The sequence below is a fragment of the Rosa rugosa genome, chromosome 2 (genome assembly GCF_958449725.1).
Source record: "Rosa rugosa chromosome 2, drRosRugo1.1, whole genome shotgun sequence".
NCBI lineage: Eukaryota > Viridiplantae > Streptophyta > Magnoliopsida > Rosales > Rosaceae > Rosa > Rosa rugosa.
Window position 1 is genome coordinate 21,285,503 of NC_084821.1, and position 26,134 is coordinate 21,311,636.

The 26,134-nt window shown below is 38.7% G+C and overlaps 1 protein-coding gene and 1 long non-coding RNA gene across 3 annotated transcripts; both read left to right on the forward strand.

Moving 5' to 3' along the window:
* Positions 1–7,489: 7,489 nt before the first annotated feature.
* On the forward strand, positions 7,490–9,954 carry LOC133733962 (high affinity nitrate transporter 2.4-like). The gene is made up of 4 exons (XM_062161623.1): positions 7,490–7,923; positions 8,272–8,753; positions 8,857–8,972; positions 9,112–9,954. Exons 1-4 carry the CDS (start codon positions 7,596–7,598, stop codon positions 9,776–9,778), a joined length of 1,593 nt encoding a protein of 530 aa, XP_062017607.1. The 5' UTR covers positions 7,490–7,595; the 3' UTR covers positions 9,779–9,954.
* Positions 9,955–21,633: 11,679 nt separating this feature from the next.
* Positions 21,634–23,491, forward strand: LOC133734440 (uncharacterized). Of its 2 annotated transcripts, none has more exons than XR_009858292.1 (5): positions 21,634–21,771; positions 22,004–22,148; positions 22,500–22,589; positions 23,012–23,214; positions 23,305–23,491. It is a non-coding gene; the product is annotated as an uncharacterized LOC133734440 (long non-coding RNA). The 2 variants fall into 2 exon arrangements; XR_009858291.1 differs by having other exon boundaries at positions 21,658–21,771; positions 21,981–22,148.
* Positions 23,492–26,134: the final 2,643 nt, after the last annotated feature.

The following is a 26,134-nucleotide window of genomic DNA, read 5'->3' on the forward strand; positions in this document are numbered from 1 at the left end:
TTAAATTATCTGTGAATTGGACACACACAACACATACATATTATTATCTGCCAACATTCTTATCTATTTGTCCTTAGCAAGCGAAGCCGATCCAGTTTGGATTGACGTGATACATAATCGACCTCATTTTCTTATTAAAATTGAAAAGGTCTCATTAGATGTCAGCAAACACACTTTGTTTTGATAGCTCTTACGTACTCTTATTCTGACGAATAATTAAACGCCGGAATTACAGTTCCCTTCCAATGCATTCCCGACAGAGACCAAGTCATGCATGTTGTCCAAATATGTCCCCTCTCGGAAACAATATAAACACAAAAAGGGTCTCTATGAGTAACTGAAAGGTTGCTTGTAATTATATATCATTTAGTATATGACAATGTATGATTGAGATTCTTAATTATATGAGGAGATAGATATCATCCATCTCATTGGCCATTGATCGATTGACTTGCAAGTTGTAGGGTTTGATTTTTGCTAAATATATCTGCAGCTTAGCCAGTTGGTTGATTAATGCAGCAGAGCTGAAATAATTTATTGGTTACACATGTCTCATAATTAAGGCTAGGGCCATGGTTTCGAATTTAGTTAACCTTTTTATTTTCTTCTTTTTTCTGCAAAGAAGATGTTTATGTCGAGACAATTAAAATGAACGGCCAAGTTGCTTATGCAAAAGCATACGAAACTATATACATCTAATAACCCAACACATCAATGTTTGAAATGTGCACTGTATCCATTAAGCTAAAGAATAGAAAGATGATTTGATGTGTCAAAATTAGCCCACAATTGCAAGGTGGATGAAGAAAACACGAGTATACTTCCTAGCTGCTTGAACCGTACAGCTCATAAATTACTGTTCTGTATAACAGCCAACGGTGCCTATTATCCATCCGTCAAGACGTCATTGACTTGGGTCGATCAGGTTGATATAGGCAATAATATATATATAGCAAGTTGCTTGTACTTATAGACCAAAGTAAACACATTCATTAAGAATTAGCATGAATGTAAACATATATATAAAAAGGTTGGGCGGTGATCGATGGAAACTTGCATGGTGGTGACGGGTAGGCTTTTGATTCTTTACCCTAGTCCGAAGGGTAATCACCTAATTAAAGAGAAATGACCCCAATCCAACAAGTATAGGGCTTGATTATCTTGCAAGCTAATGGTATACATAATTGCAGGGACGATAGAATTTGTAGAATATTCTGTAAATATTTACTTTCTTTGTAGATGTAGATTACGCTTTCTGTATAATTGTAGGAGATGTTTTCCTATTAGGACTACTCTTGTAACTCTTTATATACCTCCTGTTTTGGAGATGGTTATTATTGAAGCATAACAAACAAACACCGAATTCTTATTTTCTACTTGGTATCAGAGCAGGTTCAATACCTGCACTGTATTCCTCTGAAACCCAAAACCCGAAACCCGAATTTCGAATAGCTTTACGAACAGCCTCATCAAAATCAACTTTTTTTTCAAAGCTGCTACAGTTTCTCTTGTCATCTGCAGAAATTCGTAGCACAGCAGCGTGGGTTGCTGACAAGCATCACGTGGGTAGCTGACAGGTCGACTAGACTTTCTGCCCAAGCTGAATTCCTGCTTCAGCCGACAAGCCTTGCCACCGAAAACTCCTGCTGCAGCCGACAAGCCCCGCTACCGAGCCATCAAGCCATCTAGCCTTCAAGCCGGCTACACTACTGCACTTTCTTTCTTTTATTTCTCACGAACAGGCCTTTATATCTGCTAAATGGAGGACGACGCTGCCACCCTTGCACTCCACAACATGCCCCCTATTATCAACCATTATCATACAACTGCTCAAGATAACTCAGCGTTTCCAACTGGCGTTGCCTTGAATGAATCTAACTACACCATATGGGCACCTCTTATGAAGATGCGGATGGGAGCACGAGGAAAGGTTGGCTACCTCACTGGAGCTAGGGCTGCACCGAATGTAGAGTCTACTGAATTTGAAGTTTGGACCACAGAGAATGAAAGAGTGAAGAGTTGGTTAATTGATTCCATGGAGCCATCACTCATGAATCGGTATATTCGACTCCCAACAGCCAAAGACGTGTGGGAAGCTATTGAGAAAACTTTTTATGATGATTCTGATGAAACCAGGATTTTTGAATTAAACAAAAAGTGCTTTGGAGCAAAACAGAATGGTCGGACTCTTCCTACTTACTACAATTAACTGGTGGGAATGTTTCAGGAAATTGATCAGCGTATGGCATCTTAGAATAACACAGTAGCTGCAGTGGTTCAAGAGACCACTGCCATGGCACGAATGCGAGTTCACATGTTCCTTAGTGGACTCGATTCAGAGTATGATCAAGTCCGTGGTGAGATTCTGCGCAAATACCCAAAATTCGACTTGGAGCAAAGCTATGCATATGTTCGAAAGGTGCATTCTGAAAGGCAAGCAATGGGACACGCCTCTGAATCCTCTGCTATGGCTGTCCAACGCAAACAGGGGCCCTCCTTGGGCTTCCCAACTCCCTCACAACGTCGCCCTCTGAGTAAAACAAATCCATATACAAATACAAAGTGCCCAGTGTGTGGAGAGTTGGGTCATAGCAAGCAACGGTGTTATGAAGTGATTGGCTACCCTGATTGGTGGGATTTCACCAAGAAACCGCGCAAGAACCTTGGAAAAGCTGCCGTGGCTACTACAGAGGAAACGCAGTCATCTGATGCCTCCGCTAATGTAGCACAGTCAGGTATGAAGGGTAAGCTATCTATGAATAGTTCTTGGATAATTGATACAGGTGCATCTGACCATATGACTAATGATCCTAATCTGTTAGAAAAGATGAAACCCTCCTCTCAAAATATTGTTTCTACTGCTGATGGTACTCCAACTCCGGTTACCGGAGAAGGTTCTGTTGTTCTCTCTAATACATTAACTCTTGATTCTGTGTTAGTTGTTCCTTCATTGGCATATAATCTCCTATCTGTTGGCCAAATTATTCTAGCACTAGCATGTATTGTGACCTTTTATCCCTCTTTCTGTGTGTTTCAGGACATTCTGACTCGGCGGATTCTTGGTTATGGTGTTAGAAGGGGGAAACTCTACTACTTGGATCTGACAGAGAGTGGCGAACAACAGTTGTTAGGACAAGTGAATCAGGTCAATGGAGTAGAGAGTGCTAAGGAAACGGTGTGGCTATGGCATCGTCGTTTGGGTCATCTATCTTTTAGTTATCTCAAGAAACTACAACCTCATTTGTTTTCGGTTGTCAGTGATTCAGATTTTCGTTGTGATGTATGTGAATTGGCTAAGAGCCATAGAATTTCGTATTCACCTAGTCTTAATAAAAGTCACATTCCATTTATGAAGATTCATTCTGATGTCTGGGGTCCTGCAAAGATCCCTTCCCTTTCTGGAGCTCGATATTATGTGACCTTTATTGATGATTGCACTCGTATGACTTGGGTATCTCTCTTAAAGAACAAGAGTGATGTATTTTCCATGTTCCAAGATTTTCATAAAATGGTGTCCACGCAATACCAACAGTCTATTCGTATTTTTCAGTCCGACAATGGTGGTGAATATATTAATGGCCCTATGCAGGAGTTTATGCAATCTCATGGAATTCGACATCAGACTTCAAACTCCTATACTCCTCAACAGAATGGATTGGCAGAAAGGAAGAATCGACAATTACTTGAAGTTGTCCGTGCTTCTTTGTTTGGCATGCATGTACCTCGTGAATATTGGGGAGAAGCTGTGAAGTCTGCCGCCTATCTCATTAATCGTACTCCTTCTCGGGTCATTGAATTTCAAAATCCTCAGCAGAAACTTCAGAAACTCCTGTCACTTCAGTCGCTACCAAACCTTGAACCTCGCGTGTTTGGATGCGTAGCCTATGTTCATATTCCCAAGCCTCAACGCAGCAAGCTTGATCCCCGTGCCCGTAAGTGTATATTTGTTGGTTATGCGGAATTTCAAAAGGGTTATCGCTGTTATGATCCTCTTACTGGCACTATGCATGTTTCTCTTGATGTTGCGTTTCGCGAATCTGAGCCTTATTATTCAGGGGGAGTCTCCGAGTCTTCCCTTCAGGGGGAGAGAGATTGTGAAGGAAGTCCTCATTGTGAAGGAAATCCTCGGGATTTATTTGCATTTGAAGAATTCGAGGAATTAGAGGCGTTAGAAACAAAATTTGGAGTTGGGAACGGTGGAACAGGAAACGAAACTGGAGCTGGAAACGAAGACATAACAAGAACCGGAAAAGAAGTTGGAAAATTAGGGGATGGTGAACTGACTGTGGGACCCTCGGATGGAGATAGTGAACGGCCCGTGGGACCACTGATGGACAATAGAGGTGTAGAAGGTGGACTGATGGACAATAGACAAGTTAGTGGATCCGTGGGGCCCTTGGATGGACTTGTTCATGACCAACGGCTTGGCTCCAGCCGCTTTCTTGGCTCCAGCCGACCGACTAGCAGATTGAAAAATGCTGATGACGCAAGCCACCTTTATGATTTGTCTGAAGGAATAGATGCAGCACGCCAACATATTAATGTGCAGCCCCAAAGTGACACTGACTTGTCAAACAGAGAACCTACGCGCCAGGAGACTGACACGCATTCTGAAACATATAGAACATCACAAAATAAAGAAGTACTCATTGACCAGCCCGACTGTGATGCACCCAATGAACAGAATATTCAGGGCCCTCATCTGTCAGAGTTATTCCCCCTCTCTACATCGTTAATTGAAGAATCCGCTGCGAGTGTTCCTTCTCAGGTACCTCTAATTTCGAACAAATCATCTGGGGTAGGTAATATTGAGTCTAGGAAATCACAGAGGACTACCAAGGGTATTCCTAAGAAACAATATGAACCAGATATCAAAACCAAAGCTAAGTATCCTATAGCTAATTACATGTCTAACCATAGGTTGTCTGGGTCACATGCACTTATTGTTGATCAATTATCCACTGCATCTATTCCTAGTAGTGTGCAGGATGCTTTGGCGGATCCTAAGTGGACTCAAGCGATGAATGAAGAACTAGAGGCGTTACAGAAAAACCTGACTTGGGACATTGTGACTATGCCTGCTGGAAAGAAAACTGTTGGATGCCGGTGGGTGTTTACAGTAAAACTTAAAGCTGATGGGAGTATTGACAGGTACAAAGCCAGATTAATTGCCAAAGGTTACACTCAGCGCTATGGAATTGATTATGAAGAAACGTTTGCCCCTGTGGCAAAAATAAATACCGTTCGAATCTTGATTTCACTTGCAGCAACTAAAGATTGGCCTCTGCATCAGTTTGATGTGAAGAATGCTTTCCTCAATGGTAACTTGGAGGAAGAAGTGTATATGGACATGCCGCCAGGAGTAAAAAATTTGCCATATGATACTGGCAAGGTTTGTAAATTGAAAAAGTCCCTTTATGGTTTGAAGCAGTCTCCGAGAGCATGGTTTGGAAGATTTTCCAAATCCATGAGGGCATTTGGATATAAACAAAGCAACTCGGATCATACTTTGTTCATCAAGCGTAGTCAGGGTAAGGTTACCGCTCTGATTGTATATGTTGATGATATGATTGTCACAGGGGATGACTTAAAAGAGATGGAGGCTCTACAGAAGTATCTTTCTAAGGAGTTTGAGATGAAGGATCTTGGGCAATTAAAGTACTTTCTGGGAATTGAGGTTGCAAGGTCTAAGAAGGGGATTTCACTGTCCCAACGTAAGTATGTGCTCGACTTGTTAGCTGAAACCGGGATGCTTGACTGTAATCCTATTGAGACACCGATCGAGATGAACCACAGTCTTGCCATCTATCCAGATCAAGTTCCAACTGATAAAGGAAGGTACCAGCGTCTAGTAGGAAGACTTATTTATCTCTCTCATACTAGGCCTGATATTGCTTATGCTGTGAGTGTGGTTAGTCAGTTTATGCATTGTCCCAGTGAAGAGCATATGGATGCAGTATATCGTATTTTGAGATACCTTAAGATGGCACCTGGAAGAGGTTTGTTGTTTGAAAAAAAGGGTGAGTTGGAAATTGTGGGATACACGGATGCAGACTGGGCTGGTGATAAGACAGACAGACGATCCACATCTGGGTATTTTACATTTGTTGGAGGAAACCTAGTGACTTGGCGCAGCAAGAAACAGAAGGTTGTTGCTAGGTCAAGTGCTGAAGCTGAGTTTCGAGGTATGGCACATGGAGTTTGTGAGATGTTGTGGATTCGTAATGTGTTGAAAGATTTGGGTTTTAAGCTCAAAAAGCCTATGGATTTGCATTGTGATAGCAAGTCTGCTATTGAAATCGCTCATAATCCTGTTCAGCATGACCGGACTAAGCATGTGGAAGTAGATCGGCATTTCATTAAGGAAAACCTGGATAGGAAGATCATCCGTTTCCCGTTTGTGTATACAGAAGATCAATTAGCAGATGTTCTTACGAAAGGAGTGTCAAGGAAAGTGTTTGACAACTCGATTGACAAGTTGGGCATGATTGACATCTATGCACCAACTTGAGGGGGAGTGTAGAATATTCTGTAAATATTTACTTTCCTTGTAGATGTAGATTACACTTTCTGTATAATTGTAGGAGATGTTTCCTTATTAGGACTACTCTTGTAACTCTTTATATACCTCCTGTTTTGGAGATGGTTATTATTGAAGCATAACAAACAAACACCGAATTCTTATTTTCTACTGAATTAATATACGAACAATATTCCAATCGGTTTGAGTTGAGAATTGAGATTGAGTACTTACAGAAAGAGATGGCCAAAAATGTTTTGCTTGATTAAATTGATAAAATGCAAGTGAAGTATCTGGGTTTTCTTGTAAGAATTTATGTGAAAACCCTACTAATTAACATAAATTGGATACCGCAGGAAATTATACAAAAATTTTAGCTAAAATTTATAGAATAAACTAAAATTTTACTATGATAAAGCGGAATGATATTGCATCTAATATTAGTCCTCGTAAAAAAAACAGATTTTTTAAAGAAATATCGAAGAAATTAAGGAAAATTTAGATCCACCTGCTCATAACGCTGCTTGCATGCAAAGATTTGATTACAAGAGCTAGAGTACAGAGGAAAATTAATATCTCTGTATGTCTGTATGAATTATCCCTAAAGAGTAAAGACAATATCTCTGTATGTCATAATCTATGCAACCATTACCGTAAATAGTATTTGTATACTGCGCATGGATAACAATGTGTACAAACCTGAGCTAAGATTTCCGAATAATTAGGATATTATTGAATTAACAAATAAGATTAGGGTATATAGTATGCAGTTTAATTACTAGGCAATTAAACAGCTGTTGGCTTATTAGACAGGTTATGTGATCCTTTGGGATATACGATGAGACCTTTTCCTGTTCATTTCATATGCGGCGAAGTGAAGCACAAACTCTTTGGAATCTTTCTTGCCTCTTCATAGCTATTTATAATGTCAACGCCAAAGCCCTATATAAATGCCTCACTCCCCTCTTAACTTCCTCACACACAACTTCACATCTCCACATTTAATTAACTACGAGTTTCTACCTCCCTTTTCTCCTTACTCAATACTTGAGATCCCCAAAACTCGAAACCCTAAATGGCAGAAGCTGAGGGCGAACCAGGAAGCTCCATGCATGGAGTCACAGGAAGAGAGCAAACATTTGCATTCTCGGTGGCTTCACCTATTGTCCCGACTGATAACACAGCAAAATTTGACCTGCCAGTTGATTCTGAGCACAAGGCTAAAGTCTTCAAGATTTTCTCTTTGGCCAATCCTCATATGAGAACCTTCCACCTATCTTGGATCTCCTTCTTCACTTGCTTTGTATCGACTTTCGCTGCTGCTCCCCTCGTCCCTATCATCCGTGACAACCTCAACCTCACCAAGCAAGACATCGGAAATGCTGGAGTTGCTTCTGTTTCAGGTCAGAAATTTCAATGATTTCCTTCATCAATTTCCTAAACATTCCTCTGCTGATTAGTTGTCTTTGGAAGCTGCTATTAACATATCGATGTCAGTTCATTATCATTTTCAAACTCAATATTTTCTTTGACACACCAGAAGAGGTCTGGTAAATAGCAATAGCATAATGTACTTCTGTTCAAAATGATATGTCAAAAGTTTTTCTGACACTTTATATAGTACCTTTTAACCAAAAATTTTATGCAAGTGTTTCCATAACAATATTTTGTTGACACCTTAGTATTTTCAAACTCTCTCTCGATATTTCCGTTAACACTCTATTGAATCGATCCATTTGTTTGTTTCACAGGGAGTATATTCTCTAGGCTTGTAATGGGCGCAGTATGCGACTTACTTGGACCAAGATATGGGTGTGCATTTCTCGTAATGCTTAGCGCACCCACAGTGTTTTGCATGTCATTTGTAGCAGATGCTGGGGGTTACTTAGCCGTGAGGTTCATGATTGGTTTCTCTCTGGCTACATTTGTTTCTTGCCAGTACTGGATGAGCACCATGTTCAACAGCAAGATCATAGGTTTAGTCAATGGAACAGCAGCAGGGTGGGGTAACATGGGTGGTGGCGCCACTCAGCTCTTGATGCCTCTGGTGTTTGATATTATCGGCAGAGCCGGAGCAACTCCTTTCACTGCTTGGAGAATTGCCTTCTTCATTCCTGGTTGGCTTCATATCATTATGGGCATAATGGTCTTGACTCTTGGCCAAGACTTGCCCGATGGGAATCTTGGTGCCCTACAAAAGAAGGGTGAAGTTGCGAAAGATGAATTTAAAAAGGTCAGTTTAATTAGGATATTTGTTTCGCTTTCTTATTCTTATGGTTAAAAGATCCAAGAAGATTCAATTAAAGGATACTGATTCTGCAGTTTGATTTGAACAGGTGTTGTGGTACGCTATCACAAACTACAGGACGTGGGTCTTTGTCCTTCTCTATGGCTACTCCATGGGCGTTGAGTTGTCAACTGATAATGTCATTGCAGAATATTTCTATGACAGGTTTGTTGCTTTCCACAATAATTTACTTATTTAAGAGTTGAATCTGAATCTTATTTATCTCTATTGAATCTAAATGTTATTAACAATTAATTACAAAGGCTAGCGAAACCTGACCAAAGATTAAATCATCTGACTGTAGATTCAACCTCAAGCTTCACACTGCCGGGCTCATTGCCGCCACATTCGGCATGGCCAACTTCATAGCTCGACCCTTTGGTGGGTATGCTTCCGATCTAGCAGCCAGGTATTTTGGCATGAGGGGTAGGCTGTGGACCCTCTGGATCCTCCAAAGCCTAGGAGGAGTCTTCTGCATCTGGCTCGGCCGAGCCAGCACGCTCCCCATCGCCGTCACGGCCATGATCCTCTTCTCCGTAGGCGCTCAGGCCGCCTGTGGCGCAACTTTTGGAATCATCCCATTCATTTCACGACGATCCCTAGGGATCATATCCGGTCTCACCGGTGCTGGCGGGAACTTTGGCTCCGGACTAACCCAACTCGTGTTTTTCTCATCCTCAGCCTTCTCCACAGGCACTGGTCTATCCTGGATGGGGGTTATGATCGTGTGCTGCACTTTGCCAGTGACTTTGGTTCATTTTCCACAGTGGGGAAGCATGTTCCTCCCAGCTTCTCAACACGTTGAGAAATCTACTGAAGAGTTTTATTATGGGTCTGAGTGGACAGAGGAAGAGAAGCAAAAGGGTTTGCACCAGCAGAGTATCAAGTTTGCAGAGAATAGTAGGTCTGAGCGTGGTAGGCGCGTGGCCTCTGCTCCGACTCCACCCATCACCACACCTTCCCATGTTTAGTAAACCAGAGAAGATTAACATCAAGGTGCAAGTTGATCCAAGTGTGGAACCGACTATTAAGGAGAGGAGAAATGGAAGTCGTAATGGTGGTATACTAGCGTGTGCCTCTATCAATGTATTTCATTATATTTACACATATTTTTACCTGTTATATATAAAAATATCTTTAGTTCAAACGTCAGCAATCGTCATATCACAATACGGTCGGAGTAAACACGAAGGCCTACTTCTAAGAAAAATCAATGACCTCTAAACTTGGCATCTTAGTAAGAACATTTTTGGAATTGTATGCTCATTGAAAACCTCAGGCAAGCTTCTTAAAATTTAAAAACCAAAGTAATCTGTTAAACATAATATCCAATGTGGGATTATAGGTAGTTCGAACTGATGTAAATCCCAATGACGAGTATCAACAATTAGGATAATGGTCATAATAAGATGACGACATTGTTAAACTGGCGAAATATGGGATAATTTAATGAAGTTGGCTTGGAGGCATCAAAGTTCAATATCTAATCCTTGCACTAACCTTAATTTACTGAAATGATTGATGATAAATTTTATATAAAATCGAATATTATAAACTTATATGATCCAAAATTGAAATTGATCAAGCTCCCATTTTGTTGGAGATTCCATCTACGTACCCATTCTTCAAAGTCAGCGCAGGAGTCGCTTTCGTATATCAAACAATTTCCAATCAAACATACTGCAAATAGGAACTCTACGGGCAACTGAAAGGTTAACTTGTTAATATATATCATGTAGTATATATAAGTCTCTCACTCATTACTCTATCATAGTGATTCTTAATTAATTATGTGATGTTTATATTGTTATGGAATTGAAGAAAAAGAGAGAGCTAGATCATCCATCTCATTGTCTCATTGGCCCTTCATTGACTTGCAAATTGTAGGGATTGAATGTTGCTAACTATCGATCAGACTTGATATTTTATTTAAAAACCATTATGTGAAACTATATATCTAAACATCTATTCACCAAATATATATATATATATATATATATATATATATATATATATATATATATATATATAAACATCTAAATGATTATGATCAATCAAAGCGTTTCGATTTTTTATTTTTTATTTTTTTGTAATTAAGGATAATTGTGTCCAGACTTTAAATTATTGATGCAGATCATTGAAAAATTTTGAAGTGTAAGGTCTATGTACAATCCTTCATATGTTACTCCAATTTTAACGATATAACATACTCCAAATGCTAAATTATCTAACATGTGAAAATTTCAAAAGTTTTAAATATTATATATGTTTATTTTTTATATATATTTTTTCCAAATAAGGGTCAGTGCGGCTGTCCTTAAGACTTGATTAATAAAACCGCAGAATGTAAGATCAAATATGGACATAACACATATCATCATAAAGTAATTGATGATTAGCTTAATATCAATCCTAGTTTAACATGGATACAAACAGTAAATCAATACTAGTGACTTAATGAAGTAGTGTGTATCAATTCATTAAGGATAGTAATCCATTGCTTAGTCTACAAGAAAGGCTACAAGTTGTGATACATTACGAATCTAACAGTGAAACCTAAACCGACAAGGAATGCTTTAATGGGAAGCTTCTTGAGGTTTAAGTCTCATATATATATACAGATGAATTGGTCCCTGATTACTACCACGACTATTGCATAAGTTCTGTCCATTGAGAAGCAAGTTGGTAAGTAACAGAAGACCACATTCAGTGATCGAGTTAAGCAGTTGCATAAGATGGAATCCATGACAGTAATTGCAGAAGGTAAGCCTTGATCCTTTTATGATTGTTGTGCATATGTTGTGAGCATGTAATTATGGTTTTATAATTGGTATCAGAGCATAGGCTCACAAATATGAAAAAATCGTTTTAGGGTTTTGCAAAACAAACATAAATTTTTTTAAGGGTTTTTGCTTTACGGGTCAAGTAACTGATCAGGTTACTGACCAAGTCACTGGTCATGTAACTGATCAGGTACCTAACCAAGTAAGTAACTGACCAGGTAACTGACCAAGTAACTGGTCAGGTACCTGATCAAGGTAAGTTACTTAAGTCGACTGCTGAATCTGGTTAATTATAAAATTCACGCTTTTGCTATGATTTTTTAGCAGCAAATTGGGGAAAAAGCAAAAACAGGTTTTTCTGTGAAATTGATTTCGATTCATAGCATGATAATTGAGTTTTTTATTGTGCTCAAAAACCCTAGTTGCATTCCCAGCGTGCGTTAGGCTAGAGTAGATGGTGACCGGATGAAATTTACAATTTCTTGATTGTTCTGTGGTTTCTTGGAATCGAATCAATTTTGGTTATGCTTGAATATGCACGTTGAATTGATTGATGATATGGTATTGTATCTGTGATTGTGTAAAATTGTATGAAGAACAAAAATCTCCCAGATTTTGTTTACACGTTGTTTAAGTTGACAGATACAAGAGCTTAATTTTCTTACAAGGATGAATCTGGATAGAATGTAAAGTAAAAGAGCTCATATGTTTTGTGGTTTTCTGTTGGCATAAGTGATTATGATGCACAAAGCATCCTTCATTGATGTTGGCAGAAAACATTGATCAGGTACGTGTAACTGGTCAAGTAACTGACCAAGTAACTGTACCTGATCGAGTAACAAAACTGAAATTGTGTTTTGTGTTTTAAAACTATGCTTCAGTTTTATCTTCCAAAGAAGTGGTCAAGTATGGTTCTAGAATACAAAACAGCAGTATGCATGCTTGATGAAAATAAATACGGATACTTAGAAAATTTTCTTCTGTCTAAAGATGTGGATAAATTTCTTTGGATAACTTGTTTTCATTGAACATGGCATATTGATAAAGAACTCCAGGATGTTATGCTTCTGCTCAAAAGTGTTGCTTAACATTGTTTTTTGTTATGGACTGACATGAATGCAAGTATGGTTTGTTTAGGTTTTCTGTATGTTCTTGTTTTGATTGCTTAAAGCTAAATAAAACACAGAAAACTTAAAGTTATTTTCTTTACAAAATTAAGAACTCACATGAATTTTGTTTTGCTCCTTAGGTAACTCTTACATGAACTTGAACAGTGTCTTGATGTTAACTAGAACAAATTATAGAGCTTGGCTAGACTCCGTAGAAAACTACATGGGAATGCATGAAACATAGACAATTGCTTCACTGAGGACAAACCTGAAGAGTTAACTGAAAAGAGCACTAAGAAGGAAACTGATCTTTACAAGAAGTGGCATAGATCCAATAGAATGGCTAAGAACCTCATTCGAACCTCTATGTCTAAGACTGTCAGGGGAAGTATTGAAGAGCCTGAGCTAGCTAGCATCAGATTTTCTGGAACACATAGGTGCTAAGTTTAAAGAAAGTGAAAAAGCAGAAGCAGCTAGGCTGACTAAAGAGTTTCATGATTTGAAGTACATGGGTTCAGAGGGAGTTAGAGAGCATATTATGAAGATGATCAATATAAATGGCAGACTTAGGGAACTCTTGATGGGGGTTAGGGATGAGCAGGTAGTGCATTATGCACTACATTCCTTGCCGAACAGTTTTAGTCATCTTAGGACCAGTTACAACTCTCAAAAGGGAAACTGGACTCTAGATGAACTTATATCCATCTGTGTGGATAAGGAATCTAGGATCAAGGAAGAAAAGAAACCTGCTACGACCATTAACCTTATTGAGAAGCCTAAAAGGAAAAAGCCCCAGAATAAGCTCAAGCCTATCAAAGCCATAACTAAGAGTTCAACAGCTGTAGTGGCCAAGGAAAACAGGTCATTTAGGTTCAAGTGCTACTTTTGCAAAAGAGTAGGACACATGAAAAAGGACTGCACTGGCTATAAAAATTGGTTAGGCAAAAAGGGTAAGATTTTTTCTAATACAGTTTTTTCCTTTGAAATTAATCTTATAAATGTTGAACCACAGTCTTGGTGGATAGATTCAGGCTCACCTATTCATATTACTAATTCTTTGCAAGGATTCATAAGGAGGAGAATCCCAAAAAGTGATGAAGTGAACCTGTGTGTAGGCAATGGCATGAGAGTGGCAGTCAAGGCTATTGGAACCTTAAAGCTCGATTTAGGATTAGGAAAATTATTAGTTATGGACAATGTTTTTTATGTACCTTCCATGAGAAGGAATTTGGTTTCAGTTTCTCTTTTAGTAAAATCTGGTTGTAGACTTGTTATGGATAGTAATGGAATTCTTATTTCTAAAAATTCTGTTCAAATTGGTTCTGGTGTTATTATGAATGATTATTTACAGTTAAATTGTTCAATGGCTCAACAAGAAATTTTACTTGTTGAAAATAACACCAACAGTACTAGCACTTTAACAGGTGTTAAAAGAACCAAAAAAAATGAAAAGTTTGCATTTTTATGGCATAGAAGACTCGGCCATGTTTCAAAAGAGAGACTGAAAATTTTGGTGAAAAACAACATCCTAAATGAACTTGATTTTTCTGATCTAACAGACTGTGTTGAATGCTTTAAGGGGAAAATAACTAATACTAGAAAGAAGACTGCATATAGAAGCCAAAATTTATTAGAACTCATACACACTGATATATGTGGACCATTTAGGCATCAAACTATCTGTGGGAATGTGTATTTTATCACATTCATTGATGATTTTTCTAGATACAGTTATGTTTATCTACTTTCAGAAAAGGCACAAGCATTGAAAGCTTTTCAAATCTTTAAGTCTGAAGTAGAAAATCAACTAGAAAAGAAAATCAAAACAGTACGTAAGATCAGATAGAGGAGGTGAGTTCTATGGCAAGTACACTGAATCCGGCCAACAAAAGGGTCCATTTGCCTTGTTTTTGCAAGACAATCGAATTAAAGCTCAATATACAACACCCTATAACCCACAACAGAATGGTGTTGCAGAAAGAAAGAATAGGACTCTTTTGAACATGGTTAGATGTATGATGTGTACAACAGGTTTGCCTAAATTTCTGTGGGGTGAGGCTTTAAATACTGCAAATTATATTTGCAACAGAACACCTAGCAAAGCCATAGAAAATACTGCTTTTGAGCTTTGGTGTGGCAGGAAACCTAGTCTTCATCACTGCCATGTTTGGGGATGCCATGTAGAAGCTAGGATTTATAATCCAAGCTTGAATAAACTTGATCCTAAGACAGTTAGTTGCTATTTTATAGGTTATCCAGATAAATCTAAATGCTATAAATTATATTCTGCTTATCATTCACCTAGAATTTTTGAAACACATCAAGTAAAGTTTCTAAGTGAAAAGTTCACAATACAAACCTTGAGGATTTATCCTCAGATTTTGAGGAAATTGTGTTGGATGAGAATATAAGTGTAACATTGCCTTTAGAACAAGAAGTAATTGATCAAGTCACTGGTCGAGTAACTGACCAAGTAACTGATCACGTACCTATAACTAGTCAAGCAACTGACCATGTCACTGACCAAGTAACTGTCACTGGACAAGTCACTGATCGAGTACATGTAGACCATGTAACTGGTCAAGTACCTGTAACTAGTCATGTCACTGACCAAGTAACTGGTCAAGTACCTGTCACTGGTCATGTCACTAACCAAGTAACTGTCACTGGTCAAGTAACTGACCACGTAACTGACAATCCTCAGCCTAGAAGATCACAGAGAGCAAGAAAACTAACTTATGGGGGGGGGGGGGGAGATAGTGACTACATTGTTTATCTGCAAGAAGCAGAAATTGAAATGGACTGTGTAGAGGACAATGATCAAACTACTTTTAACCAGGCCATTGAAAGTAGTGAATCTCATCGATGGCAGCTAGCAATGGAAGCAGAAATTAATTCCATGAGTCAAAATGCGGTTTGGGAATTAGTTGAACCTGATCCCAACCAGAAGCCTATAGGTTGTAAATGGGTTTTCAAAACCAAAAGAGATGCAAATGGCAATGTAGAGAGACATAAAGCAAGATTAGTTGCCAAGGGTTTTACACAGAAGGAGGGCATTGACTTTACTGAGACTTTTTCTCCAGTTTCTACAAAAGACTCGTTTAGAATAATCATGGCTTTAGTTGCTCACTTTGATATGGAGCTACACCAAATGGATGTTAAGACAGCCTTTTTGAATGGTGAACTAGATGAAGTGATTTATATGAAGCAGCCAGAAGGTTTTGTGCAAGCTGGAAGTGAAAACTTAGTATGCAGGTTAAGAAAATCAATTTATGGCCTAAAACAAGCTTCTAGACAGTGGTACAAGAAATTTGATTTTGTGATTTCTACTTTTGGATTTACAGAAAATCTTGTTGATGAGTGTGTTTACTTGAAGACAGTTGGGAACAATTTTATTTTCCTAGTACTCTATGTCGATGATATACTTTTGGCTAGCAGTAACATTAAACTGCTTAAAGACACCAAGAGCTTTCTATCAAAGAATTTTGACATGAAATACTTAGGAGAAGCATCCTATGTACTAGGCATTGAGATTAAAAGAGATAGGGCACGTAGACTACTTGGTTTGTCTCAATATAATTATATTATTAAAGTTTTAAAGAGGTTTGGTATGGAGAAGTGTGCAGCTGGAGAAGTCCCCATGTCCAAATGAGATAAACTAACCAAGAAGCAAAGTTCCAAAAGTGATGTTGAGAAAGAAAATATGGAGTCAAAGCCTTATGCCAGACTTGTAGGAAGTCTCATGTATGCACAAGTCTGCACTAGGCCAGACTTGTCTTTTACAGTAGGGATTTTATCAAGATTTCAATCCAATCCAGGCCATGAGCATTGGGTAGCTGGTAAGAAAATTTTAAGGTACCTGCAGAGAACCAAGAATTACATGCTAGTTTATAGGCAAGTGGAGGATCTGAAACTTGTTGGATTTTCATATTCTGATTTCGCAGGAAATTATCCAGACTCCAAGAAGTCAACTTGTGGATATGTGTACATGCTAGCAGGAGGTGCAGTTGCTTGGAAAACCATGAAGCAAACTCTAGTTTCAACCTCCACCATGCAAGCTGAATTTATTGAAATATATGAGACTGTGTGTGAAGGACTTTGGATCAGAAATTTCTTGATGCAAACCAAAGTATTGAGTCACATTGTGGCTGGCACACTTGTGATTTATTGTGACAATGAGGCTGCAGTTTTCTTTAGCAAGAACAGTAAAAGATCAAATAATTCTAAGCATATTGATCTAAAATATTATAGTGTTAGAGAAAGAGTAAAGCATGGTGAAATAGCTGTTTTGAGCATTGACACGAATTCACAGCTAGCAGACCCCTTCACCAAGGCCTTGTCAGTAGCAGCATTCTAGAAGCATACAGCAAGCATTGGAGTTTTAGCTAATTTAGATGCTTAGGTTCAGTAGAGAGTTAGTCCAGTTGGAGCAATTAAAATTCTAAGGTTTCTGAGTTCTTGTGCTTTTCAGTTGTGATCTTTTGTTTTATTTATCACAACTCATTTGTAATTACAGTTTATTGTTATCAATTGAATTTGAGGTACTTTTCAGATTTTGGTTATTGCTGCAGTTTTATGTTGAATGTTCTGAAAATTGTCGATTTTGTATTTTAAAGTTATACTTGCTATCAGATGGCTTAAATCATGTGAAGCATGATTTTAAGGTTCAAGCAATATTTTTAAGCCATCAGTGTTCAGTGAATTTGCTTGAGTTTATGGTTTTAGAAACATAAAGTAGGACCTAATATATGTTTACTTGTTGATACACATTAACATATATTGTATCACTTCTGGTTGAACATATGTGGATTGCATAAGCTTGTGTTAGTGGTTTTTGTTAAAATGTATACTGTTTCTTGCTCTGCATAAGTAACTGTGATATGACCATGTTGGAATGGATTTTCGATTTGAGTTTGTTATCTGGTGCGCACTTCAGTAAGTTAAGTAGGTTTTGATGTTCTCTGGTGCAAATCATCGAGCATGATATGTGTGAGTCCAAGGGGGGGATTGTAAGATCAAATATGGACATAACACATATCATCATAAAGTAATTGATGATTAGCTTAATATCAATCCTAGTTTAACATGGATACAAACAGTAAATCAATACTAGTGACTTAATGAAGTAGTGTATCAATTCATTAAGGATAGTAATCCATTGCTTAGTCTACAAGAAAGGCTACAAGTTGTGATACATTAGGAATCTAACAGTGAAACCTAAACCGATAAGGAATGCTTTAATGGGAAGCTTCTTGAGGTTTAAGTCTCATATATATACAGATGAATGGGTCCCTGATTACTACCACGACTATTGCATAAGTTCTGTCCATTGAGAAGCAAGTTGGTCAGTAACAGAAGACCACATTCAGTGATCGAGTTAAGCAGTTGCATAAGATGGAATCCATGACAGTAATTGCAGAAGGTAAGCCTTGATCCTTTTATGATTGTTGTGCATATGTTGTGAGCATGTAATTATGGTTTTACATAGAATACATGGGGAACATGGAACCTATACCCCAGATTATAATACGCATCAAGAGAACTTCCTGAGATAATAAGAGGGGTCTCAACTAAAACAATGTATTCTAACAAGCACCAACTAACGAAGAGTGTTTTACTGGCTACTCCATTCGCTTCACAATTGTGATGACATACCGGAAATATAACTCTATTCCAAACAAGCATCATTCCAAATAGCACAGCTTTCCTACTATGTTACCATTAGAATATAAATCCGGTAACACTTAGTTTCACCCTGCCACTAGAAGGCTGCGACCATTTGACAAAGCAAGGAACTATCCTTCTACCTAAAGCAAACACATTACTGCCATTTGCCCATGCAAGGAACTCTCCAACAACCTAAAGCGGACAAATACACAGACCGGGACCAAGCTCACCGCGATCTACCAGGAAATTGTAGCGATTTATTAATGGTAGAAAACCATGAAAACTAAAAGGGACAAAGCAAACTAAAACTAAAAAAATAAAAAAAACAAAAACACAAGCAAAGCCCAAATAGGTCCAAGGCTAAGGTCAAGTCAACGGAAGGTGTCAGAAGCCTACTAGCCATAGCCCAGGCCTGCCAAGCATCACCAGGCCTGCAACACCCCTACTGAAGCACCATTGGTTTGATCCACTCCCGTTTCGCCCCTCCTGTCATGGTATCTAGTAAACCACCGTCACTCCACTCTCGTTGCTCCGCCAAACCAGACCTCCTCCTAGCGTCGAACACCAACGACGGGCCGGCCACTCTATTGTCTCTGAAACCGAGCTACTCCATCACGGCCAATGGAGGGGCATAGGAGGGACCCGATCTCGCAGACCGGTTTCCACATCCTCAGACCACCCTCCATTTTGATCGTATCGATCTTGTCAGCCACCACTGCTTCAATCCGCCCTTAAAACCCCACCCCTTACTAATCACCTCACGCTCTTCTTCGACCAACCTTGCCTTGAAACTCTGAGCCAAGAAGGCCACTAAGAACCCCATTTGCGTTGCCGATGAACAACATATCAAGACAGCCTGTCTGATGACAATGTCACTCAGACGCGCCGCAGGACGGAGTAAGAAAAAAATCGTGAAAACATCTGGCGCGTGAGGCGCGTTCTCTCAATTCTGACTTAAATGTTATATCATTTTTTAAGCCGAATATTAACACAAAAGCTATATATAAGGACCAATCCCTCAAGGGAGTAATAAAAAAGTTATTATCTAAGGCCAATGACAAATAAGACAACTTTTAATAACTTTATTACTCACTAGGCCACCTAATTTTTTTTTTCCCTCATAAAGCCACCAAAAATATATGAAATATTGTAAAAGTAAAATGGAATTGGAATTGGTCTGCTCATTTCATTTCATGGTCCCTTTATATAGGGAGAGAATTACAACGGAAATATCAATTACAATGATGACAGTAAATGCTTATTGATCAGTAATCCTTGCTGATTGATGGTAATCGCTAATTTCTTGATTCCCTCTCCGTCAGTCACTTTGACGAAGGCACATAATGTGTTTTTCCTTTAACACTCCCTCTTGTGCCAAGTCAAAGATGAAATGGTGCATGAGTTGTTGCCTCAGTAAAAACCTTGCCAAGTAACAATAAAAAAACCCTGTGGGACAAAAAAATACACCTTGGTCGAAGGAATAGAGCACAACGCACCTTTTACATTTGAGGATGACATGTGTGTGTTAGACTCCCCCTGATCCTTATATTAATCAAGGGAGCTTGGAAAGTCTTCGCATTCCTATGCTTTTCACATGTTTCTCAAATATGGCCTTAGGCAATGATTTGGTGAAAAAATCTGCCACATTCTCCTCAGACCTTACTTGATTCACTTGAATCTTGAGGAGGGCCTGTTGTTGCTGATTGTAGAAAAACTTTGGCAATATGTGTTTTGTATTATCACCCTTAATTGATATATCCTAGCTTCAATTGTTCGATGCAAGCTGCATTATCTTCATAAATGCAAGTAGGTTCTTCAGTGGTAGAACTCAAACCATTAGTCCATCGAATATGTGTAATGATAGCTCTTAACCATACACACTCACGAACCGCCTCATGTAGAGCAATGATCTCTGAGTGGTTCGAGGAGGTAGCCACAAGGGTTTGCTTGGTTGATCTCCAAGATATCGCCTTGTTCCCAATGATAAATACATAACCAGTTTGGGAACGACCTTTATGTGGGTCAGAGAGGTACCCAGCATCAGTAAAACCAACCAAAACGTCATTTGGCATTTCGGTGTAGTGAGTGACGCTTTTGCCATCAACATTTCCTTTAGGGATTGCAGTTCCATCTGCGGTCCCTCTTGTCTCTCTGTAGGGAAAGAATAGTCCCAAGTCAATGGTTCCCTTTTAGGTATCGGAAAATGTGACGCTGCGTTGGCGCTGAGCTAAATCTAGCTAACAAGTTCACTGAGAATGCAATGTCTGGTCGAGTACATTGGGCTAAGTACAATAATGCGCCTATTTCACTTAGATAGGGAATTTCAGCTCCCAACACCTCTTCGTCATCTTCCTTTGGACGAAATGGATCTTTCCTTGCATCCAAACTTCGACTGATCATGGGAGTGCTAGTAGGATGCACTTTGTCCATGTTAAATTGCCTGAGCATCTTTTGGACATACGCAGACTGGTGGATCAGTATTCCACAAATTCGGTGTTCTAGTTCAAGGCCTAGACATAATCGAGTTTTCCCAAGATCCTTCATCTCAAATTCGGATTTCAAGTAGCTCGCGGTTTCTCTTATTTCATCAAGAGTACCTATTATGTTCATATCATCGACATATACAGCTACAATTGCAAATCCGGGACTTGTTTTCTTTATAAATACGCAGGGGCACAATTCATCGTTCTTATATCCCTTCCCAATCAAGTAGTCACTTAGACGGGTATACCACATCCGTCCGGATTGTTTCAATTCGTAAAGTGAGCGTTTCAACCTAATTGCAAACGCACTCCGTGGTTTAGAGTCACTTGACTTGGGTAATGTAAGGTCATCAGGCACTTTCATATATATCTCTGAATCAAGATCCTCATAGAGATATGCAGTAACCACATCCATGAGCTGCATTTCCAGTCATTCGGAAACTACCAAGCTAACTAAGTAGCGGAACATTATAACGTCCCTTACGGGAGAGTATGTCTCCTCGTAATCAATTCCAGGGCGTTGTGAGAAACCTTACGCCACAAGGCGAGCCTTGTACCTTAAGACTTCATTCTTCTTATTACGCTTTCTGACAAAGACCCATTTATGTCCTACAGGCTTTACACTTGGTGCACTACAACAAAAGTGTGTATTGATAGCATTTAGTGATAGCGTTTTTTCTCAAAATGCTATTAACTTAAGTAATAATAGCTGTTGCTTTTGTAAACGCTATGAAAGAGATTAGAAATAAGTAAATGAGGGAAGAGCGGGCTTTTAAAAGACTAAGAGCGGGGTTCCAAAATAAAAGAGCGCCACATCTCCCTCCTTTGTAAAATTAAAACTATTTTTAAGTTCGGAAAAGCCCGTCAGTCTCTCATATCTTCTATCACTCTCTTTTCTTTCGTTCTGTCATGGAACACAATGGTAAGTCATCGATCTTCCTCTTCCTTTCTCGTTTTTCTTGTTCGCTCTATGTAATAGGTGACTTGGATTTAGGTTCTTGAACATTCTTGATCTCATTAAAAGTTAGGATAGTAATTTGGGATTAATTTGTCAGGGTACGAGAATGTGAAATTGGGGGTTAAGGTTTCTGTTTCTCAATTTGAATTTAGGTTACTGGTGATTGTTGACAGTTATCTTCTATGTTTAATCATAGATTGGAGATATTGTTAAAAGCAAGACGGCGAGCATCGCTGAGCCGCAGTTCGCGACTGCAAAAACGTCAAGGTACCCGGTCTCATTAGTGGACAGCCACACCATTGCCCAGAACATAAGATGAGCCCTTGTCAAATTGAATTGTGGTAACCCCTAAATCGCATCTATAGTCTTGTAACTTTTTTTTTCCCTTCAATATGATTTAATTGGTTATTTCTAAATTTCAATTGTTTATTTTTCTTCTCAACCGGGGCGCAAATTGAAAACCCAGTTAACTATTGTGTTTTGTTTTGATTTATTTAGAGTGTTCAATGATGGTTCTGATTATATTGGGCATAAGTTCTCTAAATTTTTACTTTCTGGTTTGGTTTCTTCTTATAATTAATCCCTTTTGTGTTCTTGTTATGCTTACACCTTCAAAGAACACTAGTGAGTCAATAGAGAAGAATTTTTTCTGGAACACATTCTAAAACTTCTTATAATTGGGTATTGTACAGTTTTGTTGCTATTGGTTGATTATCAAGTTGCTAGAAGGTTCAAGGATAACTACGTTGGCTGTAAAAGCAGCTCTTAGACCCACTTATAAGGTTGCTTTCTCTCTCCCTCCCTCCCTCACTTCTTATTTTATGTTCTCTTAGTTGATTTGTTGGTTTCAAATCAGTAGTTATTTGCTGATTCGTAGGATTTAGAGTTTTGGCTGTATATTCTTCACTCTTTTGATATATTGGTTATGTGAATGAGGCAATGATTATCCTTCACAATACATGTTCATTGATGCATGAATGTTATTGCTGGAATGTTCCAATGTCTTATTTAGAAGCAACTTTCATTTGGTTTTCATTGAATCACTAGTATCCTGTTGCTTCCTTAAAAGAGTTTAGTTTTCTTAACTAATTTGATAATATGTCTGACGATTGCCTTTGATGTTTGCTTTATTTGACTAGTTAGTTGAAGTGATTCATCTTTTATATAAACATTTTCTAATGTATTTAATTGATTCATATGACAGCTACGAAATAATATAAGCAAGGAGCATTTAAATTTGTAAATGGCTCAGCAACCTCTTGGTACAAACCGAGTCAACAAATTGATGAAGGAAAATTTTCTGCTGACAAGCTTGGTTTCATATTGCTGGGAAAAGTTTAGGTGGATATTGCCATGAAATAGAAGCCCTGTTATTTGGTCGATAAGCTAGCAGCCAAGCACTTGCAGGTAAGAATGTTATATACACTTAAGTTTATAAAATATATAAGTTGTATGGAGTTTGAGATAAGCTTTGTTTTGTTTTTTTTTCTTTGACAGTTCCGAGATATCTTGCAAGCTTTGGATACAGTACTGCTTTGGAGAAGAATAGATTAGTTTAGTTATATAGACTTTTTCTTTCTCAGTAGGATGTGTTTATAGTGGAAAAGTACAAAAAGATTGTTGGCTGAGACTATGTAATACTTGCATAATTTTATGAATGTCATTTGGTATTTTGATTCTTTCAGATTATAAGCTATCCCTCTACATACTTGTTGCATTTCAAAGTGTTGTAGCCTTTTCTAAATGTTGCAAAATAAAGATGGTATCACAACGAAATGCTATTGGTATTAATAATAGCGTTTGTTAAAAGCTACAGCATACATATTAAGAGCATTTACTAGATGCTATTGATTGTATAATAATAGCGCTTATGAATCGCTATGGTACCTTATACAATAGCACTTAACAAATGCTATAAATGTAGACCTTTTAATAGCGTTTTTCAAAAACGCTATGATATGCCCAAGATCTATTATAGCTCGGGCAGACATAGCGTTTACTAAAACGCTATGGTATTCTATCATAGCGTTTTTCGAATGCTATCAATGAAACTTTATGGTGTAGTGGTGGGGTTAGCACTACCGGACCAAATACATGTCTCTTTGCCAGAGAATCTAGTTCTGCCTGGATTGCTCCTTTCCATTTAGGCCAATCTGCTCTTTGTTGACATTCTGCAATAGAGCATGGTTCGATATCATCGTGCTCTATGATTTCTTGAGCAACATTGTATGCAAATACATCATCAATGTGTATGGAAGATCTTTCTATCAACTCATACGCACTCTCATAATCCATTGTGATTTCTTTGTTCTCTGGAATCATTTCAAACATCGGAGCGTCCTCCAGTATTGATTCATGGACATAACTATAATCAGAGACAATCTCATGAGAGGGATTCTCTACATTGATGATTAATGGATCAGTTTGTGCCTTACTCGCCCTCTTCTTCCTTGGGTAAGTGTCAATCGAACCAAGTGGCCTTCCCCTCTTCCTTTGGGGAGCCACGGCCTCAACCACACCTCCACTAAGTGTGGTTGCAGTGCCTCTATCTGCGGCACCGTGCCCCTTGTTGGGGACTTCTAACCTTGCAGACACATTTGCAGCTGGTATATGTGATCTCGTCACTTTTGCGATATCAGTAAACGCATCAGGCATCGAATCTGCTACGTTCTGAAGATCGATTATTCTTTTCACTTCACTTTCACTTTGTGAAGTGGGGGATCAAAATGAGACAGAGTGGGGACAAACCACGAAAATTCCTGTCGTTCCCTTGGAAAATCCTTTTTCCTATCTCCCCCTAACGACGGGAAGACTGTCTCATCAAAGTGACAATCCGCAAATCTAGCGGTAAAGAGATCGTCTGTCAAGGGTTCCAAATAGCGGATAATTGTTGGGGATTCGTATCCAACATAAATACTTAATCGTCTCTGAGGACCCATTTTGGTGCGCTGTGGGGGCACAATAGGCACATATACTGCGTAACCAAATATGCGTAAGTGTGAAATGTCAGGCTCATATCCAGTTACCAACTGGAACGCAGAAAATGGTTGGCTAGCAGTGGGTCTGAAACGAATAAGTAAAGCTGCGTGCAATATTGCATAACCCCAGGCAGATATAGGCAGCTTGGTGCGCATAACCAGTGCCCTAGCCACCATCTGTAGCCTTTTGATGGTGGCTTTTGCGAGACCATTTTGTGTATGCACATGGGGTACAGGATGCTCTACATCGATCTCAATAGACATGCAATAATCATCAAATACTTTTGATGTAATCTCTCTAGCGTTATCAAGCCTTATAGACTTGATAGGATGATCAAGGTGGTGAGCCCTTAAACGTATAATCTGTGCTAGGAGTTTTGCAAATGCAGCATTTCTTGTGGACAATAAAGCGACATGTGACCAGCGTATCGAAGCATCCACTAGAACCATAAAGTACTTGAATGGCCCGGATTCTGGATGGATAGGTCCACAGATATCTCCTTGTATCCTTTGTAAGAATGGAATGTGTTTTGTTTTGTGTCTTTAGCATAGGAAGGTCTCGATTCTGTTTTTGCTAAAGAGCAGGCTTTGCAAAACAAGTGATGTGCCTTTGAAATAGTTAATGAGGCATAATGGGAGGGAGGTAGTGCTTCTGGTACTTCAGAAGGAAATAGCTGCATTTGACCAATACTAGGACCGACACCTTGCAGTGTGGCGGATATTTCTCCCATTTTATTTTTCACTCGAAAGAAGGAATGTCCATATGAGTTCTTTAAAATACGGATCATCATGTCACGACCGGGGTGCCCTAGGCAGTTATGCCAAAGCCTGTATGAGTTAGTGTCCCACATTTCATTGTTAGTGACAGCATAGGATTCAATGATCCGAATCGTAGTGAGATACAGTCCACTAGATTGACTGATAAGTTTCTCTAAAATGCGTTTCCTTCCACATTCATTAGAGGTAATATAAAGGTATTCAGTTCCATTCTCACAGTGTGTTTCTACATGATAACCGTTGGCACGAATATATTTGAAACTTAACAAGGTTCGATTAGCTCTTGGTGAGTATTTCTATTTTGGGTAGAATGACAATCTTTTCATTCTAATAATTTTTCTTTTTCTACATGTATTGCTTTACATCTTTATAGTGCTATTTTGAACCATGTAAATATGTGTAGTAAATAAAAGTCGAATTAATTCATTGCTTCAGAATAAAATTCGAAATTTATTAATAAGCCAACGATAATCATTGCTTGGTCTTAAATTCCTTTCCACAGAAATTTAGACATGCCTTTAGGCGCAACATGTCCTTGTTGAAGTCATTGACCATTTTGTAGTCAAGTAAGC